This window comes from Solanum lycopersicum, chromosome 9, assembly GCF_036512215.1.
Source record: "Solanum lycopersicum chromosome 9, SLM_r2.1".
Lineage (NCBI taxonomy): Eukaryota > Viridiplantae > Streptophyta > Magnoliopsida > Solanales > Solanaceae > Solanum > Solanum lycopersicum.
In genome coordinates, this window is record NC_090808.1 from 66,265,960 (window position 1) to 66,287,358 (window position 21,399).

The 21,399-nt window shown below is 36.1% G+C and overlaps 3 protein-coding genes and 1 long non-coding RNA gene across 12 annotated transcripts; 1 reads left to right on the forward strand and 3 right to left on the reverse strand.

Moving 5' to 3' along the window:
- Positions 1–1,167: 1,167 nt before the first annotated feature.
- LOC101264860 (acylamino-acid-releasing enzyme-like) lies at positions 1,168–8,144 on the reverse strand. 8 transcript variants are annotated; one of them, XM_069289102.1, is made up of 19 exons: positions 7,672–7,752; positions 7,482–7,578; positions 6,806–6,979; positions 6,345–6,645; positions 5,849–6,070; positions 5,575–5,784; positions 5,335–5,409; positions 5,002–5,140; positions 4,742–4,893; positions 4,470–4,552; positions 4,222–4,343; positions 4,031–4,109; positions 3,680–3,857; positions 2,785–2,845; positions 2,550–2,672; positions 2,239–2,436; positions 1,982–2,050; positions 1,654–1,730; positions 1,168–1,556 (listed from the first exon to the last, which is right to left on the reverse strand). In XM_069289102.1, the coding sequence occupies exons 3-19, from the start codon at positions 6,954–6,956 to the stop codon at positions 1,493–1,495; spliced, it is 2,304 nt and encodes a 767-aa protein (XP_069145203.1). In that variant the 5' UTR covers positions 6,957–6,979; positions 7,482–7,578; positions 7,672–7,752; the 3' UTR covers positions 1,168–1,492. The 8 variants fall into 8 exon arrangements, 7 of the variants coding, with proteins under 7 accessions (XP_069145203.1, XP_010326714.2, XP_010326713.2 ...); XR_011211730.1 differs by lacking the exon at positions 7,672–7,752 and having other exon boundaries at positions 1,654–1,838; positions 7,377–7,514; XM_010328412.3 differs by lacking the exon at positions 7,482–7,578 and having other exon boundaries at positions 7,731–8,144.
- Positions 8,145–8,385: 241 nt separating this feature from the next.
- Positions 8,386–12,804, reverse strand: LOC101258489 (F-box/kelch-repeat protein At3g23880). Of its 2 annotated transcripts, XM_019215673.3 has the most exons (3): positions 10,871–12,235; positions 10,656–10,765; positions 8,386–8,723 (listed from the first exon to the last, which is right to left on the reverse strand). In XM_019215673.3, exons 1-2 carry the CDS (start codon positions 12,096–12,098, stop codon positions 10,689–10,691), a joined length of 1,305 nt encoding a protein of 434 aa, XP_019071218.2. In that variant the 5' UTR covers positions 12,099–12,235; the 3' UTR covers positions 8,386–8,723; positions 10,656–10,688. The 2 variants fall into 2 exon arrangements, with proteins under 2 accessions (XP_019071218.2, XP_019071217.2); XM_019215672.3 differs by having other exon boundaries at positions 10,656–12,804.
- Positions 8,386–17,091, reverse strand: LOC112940072 (uncharacterized). Its single transcript, XR_003248244.2, has 3 exons — positions 16,839–17,091; positions 15,793–16,128; positions 8,386–9,038 (listed from the first exon to the last, which is right to left on the reverse strand). It is a non-coding gene; the product is annotated as an uncharacterized lncRNA (long non-coding RNA).
- Positions 17,092–17,718: 627 nt separating this feature from the next.
- On the forward strand, positions 17,719–21,131 carry LOC101265478 (NAD(P)H-quinone oxidoreductase subunit N, chloroplastic). The gene is made up of 5 exons (XM_004247584.5): positions 17,719–18,127; positions 19,619–19,983; positions 20,076–20,192; positions 20,287–20,372; positions 20,951–21,131. Exons 1-5 carry the CDS (start codon positions 17,989–17,991, stop codon positions 21,003–21,005), a joined length of 762 nt encoding a protein of 253 aa, XP_004247632.2. The 5' UTR covers positions 17,719–17,988; the 3' UTR covers positions 21,006–21,131.
- Positions 21,132–21,399: the final 268 nt, after the last annotated feature.

The following is a 21,399-nucleotide window of genomic DNA, read 5'->3' on the forward strand; positions in this document are numbered from 1 at the left end:
AGTTTAATTTCAAAACCCACAAGACATAATTTAGTTTCTACATAAAAATTTTCTTAACTTATGCTAAGTGGAATTTGGTTATTGATAAAAATACTTTGATCTTAAAATTTTCATTGAATGAGCAACAAGAACTAATATTAAAGTTCATAAGTTTGAACGACAAAAAATAAAAATCATTATAAATAAGGGATAATCCTTGAAAAACTTGATGTTTAGTAGCGAAATGAAAATTTTCTTTTATTAAAAATGAATGAGTATTAATCATACGTCAACATTCAACCGTAATTATTAGTTTCATAATTCTCATTATATCATAAATGAGGGTTACTTTTTAGCCAATTTTAGGAAAATTCCTTACATTTAGATAAGTTCTTTGTAATCTAACCTGTATTTGATGTTTTAAATAGAAGAAAAAAATTAGATCTTAATTCAATGAATTATTAATAGAAATATTATCTTGACAGACATTATTAGCATAAAGTATCAATTCACTCATTTGCATTATAATATGCTTTCAATTAAACTACTAGTTCTTGAAAAATAAATATTCACATGGAGGAGTATCTGTCAAATCCTAAAATTAAGTAATTCATTATTCTTAATTAATATGGACAAAGTTTCACCTCTTTGCAGAGTCAAAAGAAGAAAAATTCAATAAACTTTAATAGGAATCATTTTACAAAAAAATTATCAAGAAAAAAGGCATAATTAATCTTTTAGAAAGGAATATTATTTAATTATAATAATTCAAACTTACATACATTATTTTACCATTAGCTGTTGAAAATTATTGTGAATCAACCAAAAATAAATAAGTCTTGTGGCAAGAATTAACAATGTCAATACTTAGCTTTTGTGAGCATACCTACCAAGAGACAAGCTAAAATCGATTAGTATGTGACACTTTTCATTTTAGATAATATCGTGAAACCATTCCATAAAACATATTATTCTTCTGTTTCATTTCGTTTGTCTTAAATCCGCTTTCAAAAGAATGTCATTTTTTTTTGGCAACTCTTTTATTCTAACTTTAGACACAACATATTTAAGATCACAAGATTTAAAAACGTTTTGATATTATTCTACATATCTTAAGTTACGACCACAAGATACAAAGTCTTATTTTCTTTTCTAAACTCCGCGTCAAGCCAAAACCAAACAAACAAATTGATAAGGAGGGAGTAGTATTCTGAAGTTGATTACACAGTTGGAATTTATGCAATTTGTTCTTGCATTTGACCAGTACTTTTGAAACAAGTTGCTACACAAAAGTTCAAAGATAAACACCTTTTGATGATTTATTGAAGTGTACAACATAGGAACTGTTTATTTATATACATTTGAGTTTACCATTAGCCAGTCATGTTCATATGTTCAACTCAGATGAGAGCTTGAACATGAACACAGAAGGAAAATAATCGTCGTTCTTCTTGAGGAGGAGGTCTAAAATTGACCTGTTGGAAATCTTGGTGAAGAAATGAATCGTATCTGTCTATTTGCAGTGCTTCTTGAACCACACTCCAATGTTAAGAAAGCTTTCGAAATCAGACTGTGGCCTGCAAAGACGGAAAACAGGTCCAGTTTCCAGTAGGAAGTGAAAGTAAACAAACATGAAAAATGCACATAAACTGGTTCAGGACAGGACCATCTTACCTATCAATTGCATGATTGTCCTCTGGAAACACCAGCACCTTTACCTCAGATCCTTTCTCCTTCAACGCACGTGCATACTTCGTACAACAAAAAGAGAAACCATTTACTCTCTGAAATTTTACTTCTTATGAAAACCGACTAACCATAATTGGGGCAGTAGTGAGTCATGTTCAGAGCTGATGGTTCTGTTATGTTAAGGCAAATGAATGATCCATATAACGTATACGCTTAAGTCTTAAGAATATAAACTTGCCAATATCATGTTGATAATGAAACATAAACATGTGATTGATAAAAGAAACAAGAAGAGGATTATATTAAGTCTTACTTGCAAGCCGGTACATATTGGTACACGAAGGTCCTTGGCACCTAGCAAGAAGAGTATAGGAGTTTTGACCTGCAATATTAGATAACATGGATGTAGCAAATGCATTCACAAAAATAGGATCGAGACATACATCCATAGGGACATGATCCTTGAAATCTAGAAAAACTTAATACTTTGATGACTTCACTATGACGGGGAACACAGTTGCGTAAAATGGAAAGCTTTTCCAAATCCAGATTTTGTTTATTAGACCAGACCTTGGAGATGTGTGCTATTGGTGATTTGCTGTGAAAGACAGCAAGGTGTTCAGACGATGGGGCTTCAGTATACATTGATTTTCCGAGATGTCCAAACGTCTCTGCATAGCACCAATCAGGAATATCAGCTGTTCCAACCATCAAAGGAAGGCTGCAGACAGGGTTCCTAGTAGCTGCAGCAGCAAACTTATCGGGTGCCTGCAGTAACAGTAGTAAAACTGTCAAATCTATAGTCTTTCAGATACGCAAGCTTGTCGAGCTTCCCTATACGTGCGTTTTAGAAACCATAAATATTCGTATAACTAGAAGACCTGGCCAATCAAGTGTGTTGTCAGGAATCCACCATGGGAACCACCGAGGACAGTTATTTTAGATGGATCAGCAAGTCCCATATCTATGACATGATCTATAGCAGCTAGTACATCATTAACATCCTGCACATGCAGACGTATCATAAAGATCCAAACAAGCAATAACATCTTAGGTTTCAAATCCTTGATAAGCAATCTTTTAAGTGAACAAAAGAAGAGGACTACAGAAGAGTACCTGCGATCCAATTTTGCCCGGAAGAGATTGCAGTGCTTCCTCACCAAAACCCAAGGAGCCTCTAAGATAAGGTAAGAAAAAACATGTACTTAATCAAGTCATTAACTGTTGCCTAGCCAAAAACAAAAGATAGCAAATGAAATATCTCTAGAACAGTAGCAAATCCATCTAAGGATTTGTCTGGCTTGGATTGCCAATGATGAAGAAGACATCTTCTACAGTTCTAAAGCTTTAGCCTTTGTCTGCGCTGAATTTCGGAGAATCTATGGTTCACAGAACATCAATGTAGGTTTACAAGTTTCTGGTTATCGAAGAGCTTCTGAAATTATATGCATCTTGTTGTCCGGGAAAGAATTTTGAGGGTTGTTCGTAAGCATTTGATTTTTAATTTGTATAACATGTTTCCTTTTACTTGTTTTCAGACATGGATGTTGCTAACTTCAAAGTTTTCTCAACATCAGCAACTTTGAGAACATCTAAAATTAGATTCTTTAGCAATAGTTTTCTACTGAACTAGTCGCAAAAATTGTGCAGACAGACTTTGACATTGGATTAAACATGTGAATTCTGAGATTACCCACTATCACTTGTACATCTCCTTGATACTACAAACCAAGAAAGATGTTGAGTGTAACATCTTAAGCTAAAAATTATATTGAACACCAATTTTCTCCATAGCATTGAGGAGTATTAGACATTTCCTCAGAATTTGCAATAAGTAGTTTCAAGAGAGATGTATCAAAAGAAAAGAAGATGGATGTCGCTGTTTGAGCTTCGCTCTAGCAGCTTATAGCATTCATATAGCTATCTCGTATGCATTACTAGTATTTAATTATCGGTATGCATATAAAATTGAACATGCTTTACAAGTATAGAGGCATGGAAAGTTTCTCACCTGTAATTAACAATCAACAAGCTGTAACCGATTGAGGAAAGGAAAGCTAAGGATTTCGAGAAGCTTGACAATGAAATGAAGTGAGGACCCCCATGAAGGACTACAATTAGCGGATCACATAGATCATGGCTCTTACGCTTGGAGGATATGAAGACAGACTCATACGGCTTGTTGGCACCTGAAAAAAGTTAAACGGAGGGAGTACAGGCTTAGAATTTACAATAGAACGAATTATTTGGTTGCATGAGCAAGTATCCAATTACCATTACTCAATATTTTACCTTCTCAACAGTTAAAACACCACTGTTCACAGATTAAAGCAAGTATTTTCATCAGACTGATGATTTATACCTGCAGTAAGGTTCTCAGTGATATTCCTGACTGGAATTTTGATAATACTAGATTGGCGGGATGACAGTAGAGAAGTGACCTGTGAGCATTACAGATGTATATGAATTACAGAAATGTCATACTTGCAAGTAAACAATGAGCAGAACACTCTGGATGAAACATTTTGCAAAAAATCGAAAAATCAGATGAACCTTTTCAGAGCATCTATATATGGGGCTTGAAATATTTTGCCAACTTGCTAAGGCATCTGCAGATGAATTTCCAACAATGCTACCGTACTTGATTTCAGGAACATCGGAGGGACTGCTACTGACTTTACAAGAGAAAAGTACCAGATTTACTCAACTTGGATTGATAATAATTAACAAGTAAACGAAGAACACAAATAGAGACACTTTGTGCAACATAGGCACCCCTCTACAGAAAAGTTAAGTCTTACCAGCAATAATGTTATCACCGTCTAGTGCAAGCAAGGTCCAAGAGAAGCTAGAGTTTCCAGGGCTAATGCGCGACATCTTTCCACTATCAATTAACTAGCAATCATTAGCAAAGAGGAAATTTAAAGAATCCCATGACACAGTAAAAAAAGGGCAGCTCGGTGCACTAAGCTCCTGCTATGCACGGGTCGGGGGAAGGACTGGACCATAAGGGGCTTTTGCATGCATGACACCATAATGTCCGTCAAAATTGAGTCACATTGTACAAAGTTACCTCGACATGTTCACTGAAAGTATTACTTCAGTGCTGCCCCATACAGAAGAAAAAATCATGGTATATCCATCAGAAAGCCAAGGTTTACTTAGAAGCTTAACACTATAGAGTCCAGGGAAGCATCCATCTTCAGGACACATCACAACAGGAACCTGTCACATAAGTGTTGCACCAGAAATTAGTTAGTACACAAAGGAATGATTATTCACTAGCCTCAGAAGTGCTGATAAAAGTTTGAAGAACATAGAAATAGAGCGAACCACGTCAACAATGTCAGCATCTGCGGTGGGCTTTCCATCTATGGACCAATCAACTCTATGAAGTGATTGAGTTGCAGAATGTGCCCAAGTGTCTACAGAACATTTTGCAGACAGAAACATAAGGGCCTTTCCATCTGGGCTGGAAATTCAGTAAAAGTAACAATTAGTTTTAACTTTTCCCAACAAACTAACTTTAGAAATGATGCTATTGTTGATTCTCAATAATTATCAACTAAGAACAATATGAAAGTAAGTAGAACATGCTTCCACAAACTTATGAATTTCTTATTCATATACATATCTCATCTCTAGCATCAACATAAGCAGATATACCTGAAACGAGGAAAGAACGCACTACTTATTCTTTCTGTCAGCTTAACTGGAGATGCTTCTTTGATTGCATTTGTTCTGAAATCTCAAAAAACTCCATCAAAACAATGAAGATGAATACAAATAAAAGAAAATAACGAAATTCTCCCCTAGCTTAGCCCCCTCTGCACTATATTCACACAGATCATACAGTTGCAGCCGATCCACAAAATTTTCATCTCGAGAAGCTATCAAATTACATACCCGGGTTCACGATCTTCTGATTTTGAAAATGGAGCTCTAACAGCATACAAGGCACACGGCCTGTTATAGCAATACTTAATGCCTAACTTTCTAGTATCTGATGGCCAACCAACGAAAACCAGATATTGCTGCAAGCCTCTAGAAGCTGGAGCCCATATAACTTGTCCAACACTAAGATTATTTGTTCCTTCAACATGATGTACTTCTCCACTGCATGAGAAGTCAAATATTTACCCTTGAGACTGATATAAGCAAACAATATAACTTACCATACCTGTTAACATTGAGCACGAAAATTGCAGGTTCTCTTTTTCCAGGGTAGGTTTCACCCCAGTCCTCTTCCCAATCCCCTTGACCTTTCCAGCTACCACATTCCATATCTGAAGAACTCCCTTTCTTGTAGCCTGAATTCGTGAACACGGGTTTAGAGGAAGCTGACTCCTCAGCGACGTATGCAACAAAGGTTTCATCATCATTCCACGAAATTCCCTCAAACCTGCATTGTCAAATGCTAACGAACACCATACGATGGTGAAGTGAAAAATCCGACATTTAGAAAGTAGATTCCCCTCCCTTCCAATTTATGTGACACATTTTTATATGTAGTAATGATTTTATAAACTTCAGATTTATTAATGAGAGGATTTACAGCCATACACATACTTGCGACTTACTTTAGACCATATATTTCAGAAGTATTTCTTTCTTAAACTTCATGCTCTTTCAAACAACATCACATCAATAAGAACAAAATGATTAAGATATTTTACCATCCATCTGAATATACAGAGCCATGGACAGAGGACGAGACATGGAACTCCTTTTCGACTCGAGATGGACCCCAAATCTCGAATGTGGTTGGAGAATCTTTTTCAAGATTTCTAACAACAAGAAGCTTTGAACCTGAAGGTGATGGAACCATTATAGACCCGCTAGGCATCTCAATAGGGAAGGCAGCCCACTCAAAGATTACACCATTTGTTCCCTTCGAAATATGACTAGATAATATGTATCTCCTGTTCTGGTTGGCCAGTAGATTTGGCTGGCTGATTGAGAACATACACTGGGAACCTTTTTGTGCAGCAAAAGCAAAAGAGGGACATTCAGCACCTTTTATAGAACCAAGATTCTTCTTAATCAAAAGTGGAAAAATAATACTCCGCTATAATCAAACATCAAAGTGAAAATGTTTTGAATATACAAAAGGGAGATTGGAAAATAGCAATCATACCACTGGTAGATTTGAAAGTCCATGCCTTGTCAACAGTAGGGATGCTAGCAAAATGTTGGAGTAGATTAGACAGAGAAGAGTAGTCTTCCTCCGAGGTTTCATCCAAACCCCGAGGGGATCTTTTGAGAGGACTGGCTTCAGCATTTTCCATTTCTGAGCAATCTGACAAATTGTCTAGAAATTGGAACAAAACGAAGGACCAATTAATATAGAAATAATGATCGTTGCCAAGATATTTCTAAGCTTACAATCATGAAAAACATCTTAGGATACAATGGGTCACCCTAATACAACAACAACAACAATCCATTATGATCCATAAGTGAGGACTGGGTAGGGTAGAGAGTACATAAATCATACCTCTACCTCTATGAGAGGTTGTTTACGATAAACCCTCAACTTAAATGAAACCAGCCAAATAGTTTGGGATAAATATAGTATGGGAGTAATCACAACAACAAATTAGTCGAAATGAAAAACGTTACACAACAACACAAGAAAGAATAATAACAAAAATGAAACAAATGAAAATTATCTTCTTGATTAGTTCAATGTACACAGTAGAACTGACCATAAAACATGTTATAAATACCAGTGTGCATCACATACAAGTATATATGCATAGCATAAGGTAACATATTTGAATCTCAGAGAGTAAAAGAGAGGATTTTTTTACAAGAGAGGAGACTTGAGAAGGCCAACAGAGCAACAGTGTTACAACTTGGTGCTGTAAAGCAAATGCGTATTTAGGATTTTTAGAACATGCTGCACCACTACGAAAGGGAAGTAGTGAGTGAGAATTGATATCAAATGCATGAGTATCAACAAATAATACAAATTAATTCTAGAAAATACATGAAAAATACCGAGTTTTGAAGAAAGATCATGAATTCACGTGCACCATAATTTTAGTTTAAAATCCTACCTGCTGTAAAGTGGTCTAGTATAATGCTGATGGCCCAAAGATTCCTTCTATTTCAATCTGAATAAGACATTTGTCAAATTATTTGTTTTGTTTGTTAAAAGATCTGGATAAGATAATATTCCTCATGGCTTTCTGTTAAGTGAAGGAGATAAGCCCAATTCCAATCTTTCAGTATCATTATTTATCATAAAGTCTAATGGATTCATCATGATTTTTGCTTCGACTAAAAAATTTTGTAACCTAGTCAGAAAAATTTGTAGCTAAATCGAATCAGCAGTAAATTATTTTTTTTGCATTATGATTGAATTTCTGCATTAAATTCTTGTCTAAAGATAATGGATTTAAAATGGTTCAAGGCATTCAAAATTAGAGGTAGAGGGCATAAATATTGTCTGAGCTTAATAGTTGCGTCTTAGGGTCCCAATAATGGTCCTCTCCCATATAAAAATAACACAAATAAGATTGAACCCCACAGGCACTATCCTTTTGGGTGCACATGAGGTAAAACCCTGCTTCTGTGCAATAATTAGCAAACCACACTCGGTGCAACAAGCTTGACCTACTCCTTCCTTTCGTTGGCAAGGGTGAATGACATATATACCCTTCAATCAAACTTTCACTTAGTATTTTTATCATTCACTTCACAAAAAAAGAATAAAGAAGTACGCAATTTTATGAAAAAAATCAAGAAACAATCCAGTACTTAATAGATTTGAGATAATAAAACATAGGAGAAGAAAACCAAGTGTCTGTCTGCACATAAAAACAGCAAAGTTTCATAGTTTTCTCTCTGTATTGTGCTCTGGAAAGAGATACACTTCATTAATCTGTAAACAATACTCGAACCGTCTTCTAAGTACTCTTTTCTGACTCTTTGTTGAATAACTTTGTAGTCATACTCATAGTGATAAGGGCTGGAGGTGCACTCCTGAACCAGCTGTTGAGCCTCTCCACAAAGAGTAAGGATCCTTCACACCGACCAACGCAAGTATCCTGAGACTCAAAATACAAATTACAGACACAATTTTAGGGTTGTTCAGAACATAAAAGAATAAACTACACTGGAAATGATTCTTGTTCAAAATAACAAAGATGACAACACTTTTTATTCTACATTAGAATAGACAAGGCCCTCTTAAACAAAGCTCTTCCCCAAATTCAGTTTCTCCTATATTCCGAAATTCTTCTGTACGTTCAACCTAACTCTCATGATCATAGCAGCAAAATTAGCACCCTGAACTGATTACGCCTTGCAATGTATACTTCGTTTCATCAATATTACCGCTAAAGTGAAAGAATAAGATCATTCTGCAGTGAAAAATATAAAGTTACTCCCTACGTCCCAATTTATATGGTGGTGCTTGACCGGGCACAAAGTTTAAGAAAGCAAGACTTTCGGAACTTGGGGTGTAAAACAAGGCATAGCTGTTTGTGTATCTATAAAACATTTCATTAAGCATAAATACAAAATTAAAGTTAAACTGTTTAAAAATAAAGAATATTACATTCTTTTTGGGAAGGAAAAAAGAAAAAGTATGTCACGTAAATAGGAACAAAGGAAGTAGCTATTAGTAGCGAGAAAACACCAAACAGTCCAGAACAAAATATGTGGCCTTTGGAAGTAGCTATTATCAGCAAGGAGAAGCACCAGCACTAGATACTATCTCAGTACTTAAGCTTCGATAAATGATTCCTCTGTTTCCTACTACGGTCACCTTAACTATTTCATTGGGTACATGCTTGATGCTATCTCTCACTAACACAACAGGTACTAGATGAGTCATCTTGCCAAACCTTTCCCCTATAAAGATTTTACCTAAAAAAGAATAGTTAGAGAATGGATTCAAAAACAAAACCTAGGAACCAGGGATCATTGGTGCAATCGACTACCACAGTTTCCTAATCACAGGTGCTCTTATTCTCTTTTTTTTCTTTTTTGGGATGAAGATAGATGTTTCATTAAATAGCATCAAGGAGATGCAAAGATACAAGTAACAGAAGGAGAAAAAGGAATTTTTAGCTCAGTTCAGCTCCTAGACAAAGTGTTAATCTAGAACTAGGGTTGCGAACAAAGTCTAGAAAATGTCCAGCACTAACGACTGGGGTCAACTTTGACGAGGAAAAAGGTTAAGCAAGCATTTAGCTTTAAGAAAGTGATTTGGAGTTGAGATGGCATCAAAACATCTCTTGTTCTTTTCTGTCCACAAACACAAAAAGATAGTAGCAGGAATCATCAACCAGAGTTTTTTTAAGGTCAAGGGAAATCTGCAGCCGCTACCCTTTGGGTGTGCACAGGATAAAATCCCCGTTCCCATGCAATAGCTCACAAACCACACATTAGAGGTAAAATCATCAACCAGATTTTCTTGATGGCCTTATCAGCTTCCATAAACTCCAACTGTAATGTGCATGTCTCATGTTCTTTGGCATGACCCAACTCACGCCAAAGAGAATGCAAAACATGTTCCAAACACCAGTAGCTACTGGACAGTGCAAAAAACAAGTGATCAACAGATTCCGTCACTGGTGCTCTATTCTTACTCTTTCTATACGCACAACATCCCTCTTATTCAATTCACAGTCACAAGAGGCCGGAAGGACTTCTAGTCTATTAGAATCCCCTAGAATAGTAAAATATATCTTTAGTTCATTTCATATATAACTAGCACTAGACAATATCTAATATCACATATACATGTCTTTCTTCCATAACGTAAACTGCCTAAGAAGAAAAACTATGTCCAGGACCAGAACAATTCAGTTTGACGTCATGAGACCAAGTAATACAACAAAAATAACTGCTCTAGCAAAAGAATATCGTTTCTTGAAAATAGATCAGAAAGGAAAATGACTCACAAGATCCACAAGCAACATGGAAACAAAATTGAACAACACTTAAGAAAATGCATAGAATGTAACTCTTACATGTTATTAGACACACGGTTGTCGTCATCTAAGTTAGAGGAACTTCCGTTGGTTTTGCATGCGTTGTCCCTTGTGTGAAAAGGGACAAACTAGACTCTTAATGTAGATTCCTGCCTCAATATATGGAGCAAAGTTAGTAACATCTAGATATCTGAATGAATTATCCTTTGGATTATATATCGCCATATGTGATCCAATTTCAAGTAAAATATCACCTTCATTTGTCACTAAAAAGGGTGGTTCACGTATATGTAGCATACCGTCATTTTCAGCACAGATAGTAAGCATCTTTGTCCAAGATGCTTTTACTTCACACTCCTTCATAATCCAAACATCTGCATGACAATTCTTGTAATTACACAACACAGAAAGATCACTTCCAAGCACTCCTAGTACGAAATGACCATATTCCTTAAAATTGGAAGGCTTTTCTATCTCTGTCCATTTCTCATTACCCAAGTCAATAGAACTGATATTCCCGCAGGTTTGAAGCCAATAAAGTTTTCTATTCACAAGCTTGCCCGAAACATGCAAAAAATCCAAAGCAGAGTCGTTTATACGTCTCCAAGAATTACTTCTTAGACTATATATATGGACCTCAACACGACACAGCTGCATACGTTTGTAAACAGGGAAAATGCCCACTACCTTGTAATCATCTTTGAGCTCATCATATCCAAAACCAAAGTTGCACTTACCACGGCGTTCCTCCAAACAGTAACCACGGGGTCGATGAACTCTATAATTAGGCAGTCTATTATACTTTCTAATTGATGGATTCCACAGATACAATTCTTGTACTCCGTTAAATAGACTAATGGAAAGGCAAATCAATCCATTGACAGAACCCACAATCACAGGATAGCGATGGTCTTTGGGATATTTACCTGGATAATCCAAGTCAATTGCCTCCGTTACAGGATGGTGAAGTAAAGAACTAAGAGAACAGTCTCTGATACCATAGTTAGCACTACTAGCAACCTTAAACATAACTCTATGGTGGGTGTAGTCCTTGTTACTAGCGGATAATAAGAGATGGTTCTTCACAAATTCAGGTCTAGAGATTAAGAAATGCCAAGGTTTTGACACAGACCTGAATTGTAAGAGGGATTTCACCGGAAGCCTTAACAAGATTTCAGTGACGAGCTCTACAGGAAGATTGGGCATCGGCAAGACTGAATCTTTGCTTGAAACAGCTGGTAATTGACTAGGGTTTTCGGGATTGCTCCGTTTTGGGTGTCGAGAGACAACTTCATCTCCTTGGGACAAGATTTCAATGACAGACTCTACATGAAGCTTAGGCATTGGCAAGACTGAATCTTTGCTAGAAACGGATTGAAATTGAGCAGGGTTTTCGGGATTGCTCCGTTTTGGGTGTCGAGAGATGGCTTCATCTCCTTGGGACAAGATTTCAGTTACCAGCTCTACGGGAAGATCAGACATTGGCAAGACTGAATCTTTGCTTGAAACAGATTAAAATTGAGTAGGGTTTTCGGGATTGCTCCGTTTTGGGTGTAGAGAGACAACATCATCTCCTTGGGACAAGATTTCAGTGACACTCTACCGGAAGATTAGGCAATGGTAAGGATGCCGCATTCGGTTCTTGCAATAGTTGTACCGAATACCAACCGAATCATTTCAGTTTGTTTTTTCAAAATTCAATTTGGTTTTTGTTTGGACGCGGTTGAAATTGCTGGTCGGCACGCCCTGGACGTTATGTCCAACTTGAAAATGGAAAGTTGGTTCTTGAAAAAGAAGACGAAGGTGCGGCGGAAAATCAGAAACAAAAGTTGGAACTTGTAAACCTAATGCTAGTTTGGGTGTTGGCAGTTGTTATTTGCTAAGAATAAAAAATGAATTAAAATCTTAAAAACAAATTGATATAATATTAATAATGATAAAATAGTATTATTTTGTTTAAACCTAAATTACATATTGAAACCGAAATATCAAAAAAAAATTGTTTCGGTTCGATACTTATGCCAAACCCTAGGCATTGACAAGATTGAATCTTTGGTTGAACCAGATGGAAATTGAGTAGGGATTCCGAGATTGCTCCGTTATGGGTGTCGAGAGACGACCTAATCTTTTTGGACAAGGTTTCGATGACCAGCTCTACAGGAAGATTAGGCATTGACAAGACTAGATCTTTGTTTGAAACACATGGAAATTGAGCAGGTTTCCGAGATTGCTCCGTTTTGGGTGTCGAGAGACCGCTACATCCCCTTGGGATTCCATTTGGGTTGCGGAAAGGGAAAATATGTGGGAGTTTTTACCACGGAGATTACCATGTGAAGGCCTAATTTTCTGTCTTTCTTTTGGGTCCTTTACACCTTTTCAGCTAGTTTTAATTTTTATCTCTCAATCCATTTTTGCGATGTATAATTTTACATTATAATATCTTATTAATTATGTCCCATGCTTTTAATCTTATGCCTTCCTAGGTATAAATTTGATTTCAAAGTAAAAATCAATTCTTTTGAAGAACAAATCGTGCAATTAAGAGGCAGTGTTTTCTGAAAGGGGGCAACATTCATTGTTTTTACTAGGGTAAGCACCATGCATATCATTTAACTCATTCAAAGGGGTTTGATGTATTTACTCTAGTAAAAACAATGAATGTTTCCCCTTACAGAGACACTACATTTAATTTCACGATTTGTTCTTCAAAAATATTGATTTTTACTTTTCATACTTAGAAGTCAAATTTATACCTAGTACGACATAAGTTATTAAAATCACAAGGCATAACTAATTAGATATAATAATGCAAAAATTATACACCGCAAAAATATGATTTAGATTGAAAGATAAAAAATTAGAACTAGCTCAAAGGTGTAAATGACCCAAAAAGTAGTTGTAAAAGAAAAAAAGGATGTAATTTAGGGCTTCATATAGTAATTTCCATACTGAGAACTCCTAAAAATATCCTTTTTCTACAACCGAAATGGAATCCCAAGGGGATGTAGCGGTCTCTTGACACCCAAAACGAAGCAATCTCGAAAACCTGCTCAATTTCCATACATTTCAAGCAAAGATCTAGTCTTGCCAATGCCTAATCTTCTTGTAGAGCTTGTGTAGATCTTATCACTAAAACCTTGTCCCAAGTAGATGAAGTCATCTCTCGACACCCAAAATGGAACAATCCCGATATCCCTGCTCAATTTCCATTTAGTTCAAGCAAAGATTTAGTCTTGCCAACGCCTGAGCATAAATATCGAACCAAGTCGATTTTTTCTATATTTCGGTATGTAATTTCGGTAAACCGAATATACTATATTATCATTATTAATATTATATCAATTTGTCTTTTAAATTTTTTTTTTTATTCTTAGCAAATAACAACTACCAACACCCAACTAGCATTAGATTTAAAAGTTTCGACTTTTGTTTTTGTTTCTGATTTTCCACCGCACCTTTGTCTTCTCTTTTAAGAACCAACTTTCCATTTTCCAAGTTGGACATCGTGACCAGCGCTGCGACCAGGGCAGCCGACCAACAACCAGCGACCATCAATTTCAATCGTGACCAGTGTCTAAACAGAAACCGAACCGAATCAACCAAACCAAATTGAATTGAAAAAAATGAACAGAAATAATTCTTTTTGGTATTCGGTACAACTATTGTAAGAACCGAATTACCGAATGCCATCCCTACCAATGTCTGATCTTTCTGTGGAGTTTGTCACTGAAATCTTGTCCAAGGAGATGACGTTGTCTCTCGACACCCAAAACAAAGCAATCCCGAAAACCCTGCTCAATTTCTATCTAATTCAAGCAAAAATTTAGTCTTGCAAATGCCTGATCTTCCCGTAGAGCTGGTCACTGAAATCTTGTCCCAACGAGAAGGAGATGAAGCCATCTGTCGACACCCAAAACGGAGCAATCCCGAAAATCCTGCTCAATTTCAATCCATTTCAAGCAAAGATCCAGTCTTGCCAATGCCTAATCTTCATGTACAATCTGTCACTGTAATCTTGTTCCAAGGAGATAAGTTGTCTCCCGAAACCCAAAACGGAGCAACCCAAAAACCCTGGTCAGTTTCCATCTGCTTCAAACAAAGATTCAGTCTTTCCAATGCCTAATCTTCCTGTAGAGTGACTTGTCACTGAAATTTTGTTAAGGCTTCAGGTGAAATCCCTCTTAAAATTTAGGGTTGGCTTTCCTTAATCTCTAGACCTGAATTTGTGAAGAACCATCACTTATTATCCGCTAGTAACAAGGACTACACCCACAGTTATGTTTAAGGTTGATACTAGTGCTAACCATGGGTTACCCGAATGGAGGGGGTAACTTTTTTTTTGAAAGAGAGTTTTTTTTTGGGAAAACAAAAAAATTGAGGGGTGGGCTGGTGGAAGATAGGGGCCGGGCAGTGTTTGGTGGGGGGTGCCCGAGGGAGGAAAAACAATTTTTTTTTATTTTTGGAAAATAAAATAATTTAAGGGTCAGTAATTGGAGGGTGGCGTGGGGTTGGGGGTGGGGGGCTGAGGGGGTAAATTTTATATTTTTGCAAAAATAGATTTTACAAAAAAAAAATTAAGATTAGGTTGGAGGAAAGTGGGGAGGGGGGGGGGGCGCCCCGAGGAGGGGTTAAATTATTTTTTTTGGAAAAACAGATTTTTTAAAACGGGTTGGAACCATTTTACCTAAACCATATTTGCCCATATTCTATTTGGGTGGATTCAATCTACTGGATTGTAATCCAAACCACTTTTGGTCAACCCATATTCAATCTATCCAAATCTGATCCAATCCAACCTTTTGCCACCCCTAACCTAGGCTATTCCACTTGGTATCTGCTATCTCCCACTAATACAAGTACTAGCTAACTCATCTGATCAAACCTTTGCCCAATTAAGCTTTTACCTAAAGAAGAATATGAGAGAATGGTTCCAAAAAACAAAACCTATAACCTCTATTGTTCTATTCTTACTCTATCTATAGGCACAACATCCCTCTTACAACACAACTCAAAATAAGTTCATGAGACCAAGTAATACAACAAAAACAACTGCTTTAGCAAAAGATTATCGTTTTCTGAAAATAGATCATAAAAGGAAAATGACTCACAAGATCACAAGTATTATGGAAACAAAATTTAACAACACTTCAGAAAATACATAGAATGCAACTCTTACAGGTTATTAGTCACATGGGTGTCTTCATCTGAGTATTTGAACCTCCGTTGCTATTGCAGGCATAGTAACTTCTAAAAAAGGAGATAAACTAGGCTTTTAACGTAGATTTCTGCCTCAACATATGGAGCAAAGTTAGTAACCTCTAGATATTTGATCGAGTCATTCTATGGATTATATTTCCCCAAACGTGATTCAATTTTAAGCAAAATGTCCCCATTTGACAAAAAAGGGGCAAACCCTACAAACATGGTATAAATTCATTATGAGACTTGATAGTAAACAACTTTGTCCTAGATTCTTCAACTCCATACTCCGCATAACCCAGATGTCTGCACCCTGCATGTAATTACAGAACACAGAAAGATCACTTTTAAGCACTCCTAGTAAGAAATGACCATAATCATTAAAGTTAAAATTGCAGCGCTTTTCTATCTCTACACATTTCTCATCACACAAATCAATAGAAGAAATGTTCATGCCCATTTCAATCCAATGAAGTTTCCCTTACACAAGCTTACCCCGAAAATGGAAAAAAAATCTATCTTTAAACTCCGTTAATACGCCTCCCATAAACTCCTTAGACAATATATCTGGACCTCAACACGACATAGACGCATATTTCTGTAAACAGGGCAAACTCCCACTACGTTGTAATCATCTTGAAGCACATCAACGCAAAACCAAATCTGCTATCCCCAGGTTCCTCCACTTGATATCCACCACATCGATTAAGTCTATAACTAGGCAACTTGCTATACTTTCTAATTGACGGATTCCATATAAACAAGTCATGCAATTTGTTACATAGGCAACACAAATCAATCTGTTTACCGAACCCACCAGCCAAGGATAGTCTTTGGAAATTTTACCTGGATAATCCAAGTCAATTACCTCCTTTACAGAATGGCGATGTAAATCACTACACATAACTAGCCAACATAAATAGCAACCTTAAACATAACTCCTTGTTACTAGCACAAAATAAGAGATGCGTCTTCACAAATTTAGGGATAGAGATTAAGGAAAGCCAAGATTTCGACACAGACCTGAATTGTAAAAGGGATTTCACCGGAAGCCTTAACAAAACTAAATCTTTGCTTGAAATGGACTGAATTTCCATGGGTTTGCTCCGCTTTGGGAGGCTTCGTCCTCTTTGGATTCCATTTGGGTTTTGCAGAAATGGGAAATCTTTGAGGTTTCGATAGGGAGATTACTATATAAAAAGCCCTAAAGTTTGTCTTTTTTATTTTCCCTCTTACAACAGAGCTGGTTTTAGTTTTTATGTTTTAATACTATATAAATAATATTTTCACTGGTAATTTATATTTTAAAATCATTATATATTGAGTGTTGGTTATATTTTGTTATCTTAAACAACTTATGTCTTATAAGGTATAAATTTATTTTCAAAATATGATGCAGGAATCAAAGCACCATAGTACGTGTTCTAGTTAAAGGAAGGAGATATATGTGCTCCAATTATTTTTGGAGTTCTGTTATGTGTTTCAAAAGTTTTACTAGTAATTATTGTGAAACATTGTCTTTTTTAGATGTTAATGGTCGTATCACAATTCATATTTTATCTGTGGTGAACGTTCTTACTCCTTATGAATTTTACAATGAATACTTAACTTTGTTTTATTTTAAAAATTCAAAATATAAAAGAATAAAAATTAATTTATTTGAAGGACAACTTATGCAATTAAATAGGATGTTTGGAAATTTCATAATCTTTACTTGGATTTTGGATTTTCAATCCAAAATATATAAATTAGGTTTAAGTTTGGCTTTTGTTCTTTTCTAAATCACAAAATTATTTCATTAAAAAAGTTACAATAGAGTTTGAACTCTCACCTTATGATTATTATTCTAGCTATGTTTGAATATACAATATAAAATTAAAATTTGAATAACTAATTTGAGATTATGTTATCTCAAATTTTAAATTCTCCCCAAAACATCATTTCAATTTTTAAAATATAGAACTTATCCCATAAATTTATATAGCTAATATTATTATGCATATTTAAATATTTGTTATTTGTAATTTCTTTATTGTAAAGTTTATCAGCACATTTATTGAGTGGCAAGGAACAAAGTAGTCATCTTTGTCCAAGTTTGCAATGGTCCTTCCACAGTCTCTGTTGCTATAGCTGCCTACTGCCACCACTCACACACTGCCACCAAAATACCCAAATGACAACTCTCTCCTACACCTTCCCTAGCACCACCAGCAGCAGCAGCAGCACTAGGAGGTTCTTGATTACTAGCAATGGGTCTTCTTGCCGGCGGCGCCCCAATATTTCCACTGAAGACCAACCCTGTTCCTCTTCAGGTCATCCCCAATAACCCCTTTCTCTGTGTGTGTGCGCAGTGTGAAGATTTATAATGCTTAATTGATATTATGGGTTGTTACAATATCTTGATATTAGGGTGATCACTAAAAAAGTGAAAAGATCAAGACTTTGTAATAATATTGCATCTGTGTGAGGTGGGGTGTTAATTTTTATTTTTTTTTAAAAAAAAGGGGTTCATATTGGTGGTTAAGGCTTGAGCACCTCCTACCTTTGAGGTAGTTTAGATAGGCCTAAAACTTAATTTTACATGGTATGAGTACCAGGTTCATTCCCGGTGTGAGCTTTTGGTTCTCGCTCTCAAGGGGCCTAAGCGTGAAGGAGGGTGTATGGTTTTGCGATTGAGTTAGGTCCGGATGACAATATCTTTACGGACTTGATAACTTAATGGTTGATTCAAGCTTGTTAAATGTAAATATTAAGTTATGTAGGGAGTGGAAGTATGCATTTTACTTAATAATGTTTTGAAGTTGTGTACAAATTCAGCTTCAACTCACATTTGTTCCCAATTTTCAGCTTTATGGTTCAATATCATGGTGTGTGTGTGTGTGTGTGTGAAGATGTATAACGTTTAGTTGCTATTATGTGTTGTTATAATATCTTGATATTAGGGGGATGGTTAAAGAACTGAAAAGATCAAGACTTAACTTAATGGACTATTCAATCTTGTTAAATGTGAATATTTAGTTGAGTAGGGAGTGATATGTACACTTTACTTAATTCTGTTTTTAAGCTATGGTTTGGGTGTGTAGAGATTCAGCTTCTACTCGCATTTGTTCCCAATTTTCAGATTTATAGTTCAATATCACGGTGTGCGTGTGTGTGAAGACGTATGCTTAGTTGCTATTATGTGTTGTTACAAAATTAGGGTGATGGTTAAAGAACTAAAAAGATCAAGACTTGATATCATAATGGGTGATTCCAGCTTGTTATATGTAAATATTAGTGGGGTAGGTAGTGAAAGTGTACATTTACTTAATTATGTTTTGAAGTTTTGTTTTTTGGGTGAGTAGAGATTCAGCTCCAACTCACATTTGTTCCCGATTGTTATTGTTTTACATGGTATGAAATCCAGACTTTCCCTAATATTGGTCTATAAAGCTGAAAATGTTTGTGCTTACTGTTATGCACTGTCACATTAAGCAGTGCATTGGCAATGTTTCTAGCCATTGTTGACAATGGTAAAAACTGACTTCTGGTTCTCGAGTTTCACAGGTTGCTTACAGTAGGCACCCTTTCAGTTCTCCCTGTAACATAATCTTATCAGTTCTCTTTGGAAAATGACTTATTTATAACTTTTTCTACCTTTTACATGTGGAAATGCACACTTGCAGCACCAAAATGATACTGTTATCCTGTTCGCATTAATTAAATTTTGAGAGTGATGTCTTAACGTTCAATGTTTTTCATTATGATGCCTTTGTTCTTTCGGTCATGTACCATGAAATCTGAATTAAAATGGCAAAATGCAGCCTGTTATCAAGGGGCAGTGCAGTCTTATGGTCTGCAGAAGCAACGAGTACAATTAAATGGCATATCAAAGGCTGTGAGAACGAGAAGACTTGATTCAGTTGGAAGACAAAAGAAAGGAGCAATTAGATGTAACATTGAACTTCAGGACTTCATAGGTGGAGATCTCATTAAACCTGATTTGGGTCAATGGTTATCAGATGTGGAAGAACACAAAGCCATAGCAATTTACTCTCCTCATGAAGGGGGCTATGAAGGACGCTACCTTACACGTCTTAAGTACCAGGGATATCATTTCTTGGACCTTTCGGCTCGTGGCCTCGGTGACCCTGAAACCACTCTTACCAAATTCCACCCTGTCTGCCCTGTAAGTTTAGCAGTTCGCATACGATATGCTTATTCTCAAACACTAACTTGCAGTGTCTAATTGACTCTCATCTGCAAATTTTGATGTTGCAGGCTCATGTTGGTAAGCAACCAATAGCTAGATGGTATTTTCCTCCAGAAGTTGATTATAGGCTTTCTTTACTTCCTCCGGATGCTAAAGGATTAGTGGTTTGGATAATAGAAGCCAAGGTTAAATCCACCCCTTCAAGTGTACATCATCTAATTAGTCCATCAGCAGTATTTTGACTAGATCTTTGTTAACTGTTTGACCTAAAATGTTCAGGTCTTATCAAAGGCAGAGCTGCAGTTTCTTGCTTTACTCCCGACACTTCGTCCTAATGTGAGGGTCATTGCAGAGTGTGGTAACTGGTAAGATTTTCCTTTCATCTTCCTTTTTCTTGTTTATCAATCAACTCTCTTGTAAATAAGGAAACTTTGAGATCTTGTCGTTGTGGTTAAAACAACATTGTATGCAAAAGCTACCTGGATTTACTTCAGTTTAGCCTTCTGTGGTCAATGCTACATACTTTATCATCATTCTTAGCTTGTAGATGCAAGAGTCAGGACAAGTACTTTAATAAAGATAGCATCTTTTGGTTTTCTTTTTTTTCATCTTTTTAGAATTGCCGAAGGTCAATAGTAAACAACCTCTCTACTTTTGAGGTTGGGCTAAGGTATACATACACTCAACCCTCCCCATACCCCAATTTGTGGGACTACACTGAATATGTTCTTGTTGTTCATCTTTTTGAGAATTGAATTCCCTTCTATTCAAGAGGTGCATGCTCATGTTAATTTTTGAATATATGTTCATTACATAACTATTCTATTTACATCCCCTTGAGCTGCGGCCCTTTCCTGCACCTTGCGTGGACACAAGATCCTTCGTCCACCGGGCTGCCATATCCTTTACTTTTACATGACTATTCTATTCATGGCATGTACAGGAGAAAGTTCATGTGGAAGCCACTAAAGGAAATTGCAGATTTATCTCAGTCATAGGGAAAGAATATAAGTTCATATTATTGGAACTTGACACTGTAAAATAGGCATTTACTTAAGAGCTACTTGTTCTTGTGAATTATTTGTATGCTTCAATGTTTTACAATGTATATGAATTTAGCAAAATTATGCCATCTACTTTAATTATACACATCGACTTCAGTGTTTGACATTTTACAACTTATTGACTATTGAAAAACCTATGTGCATTCCGATCGATTATTTAACACTAAATAGTCTGTCTTCTAAGACCATTTTTAGGGGTTCTTCAACATTCTTGATTCTTTTAAAACTCATAAAACATAAATGGATCGAAGAAATTACTTTTAAGACAAAATATATCGCGCAAATAACACCCTTTTCCAACATGATTAATATGAAAACAAGAGATCTT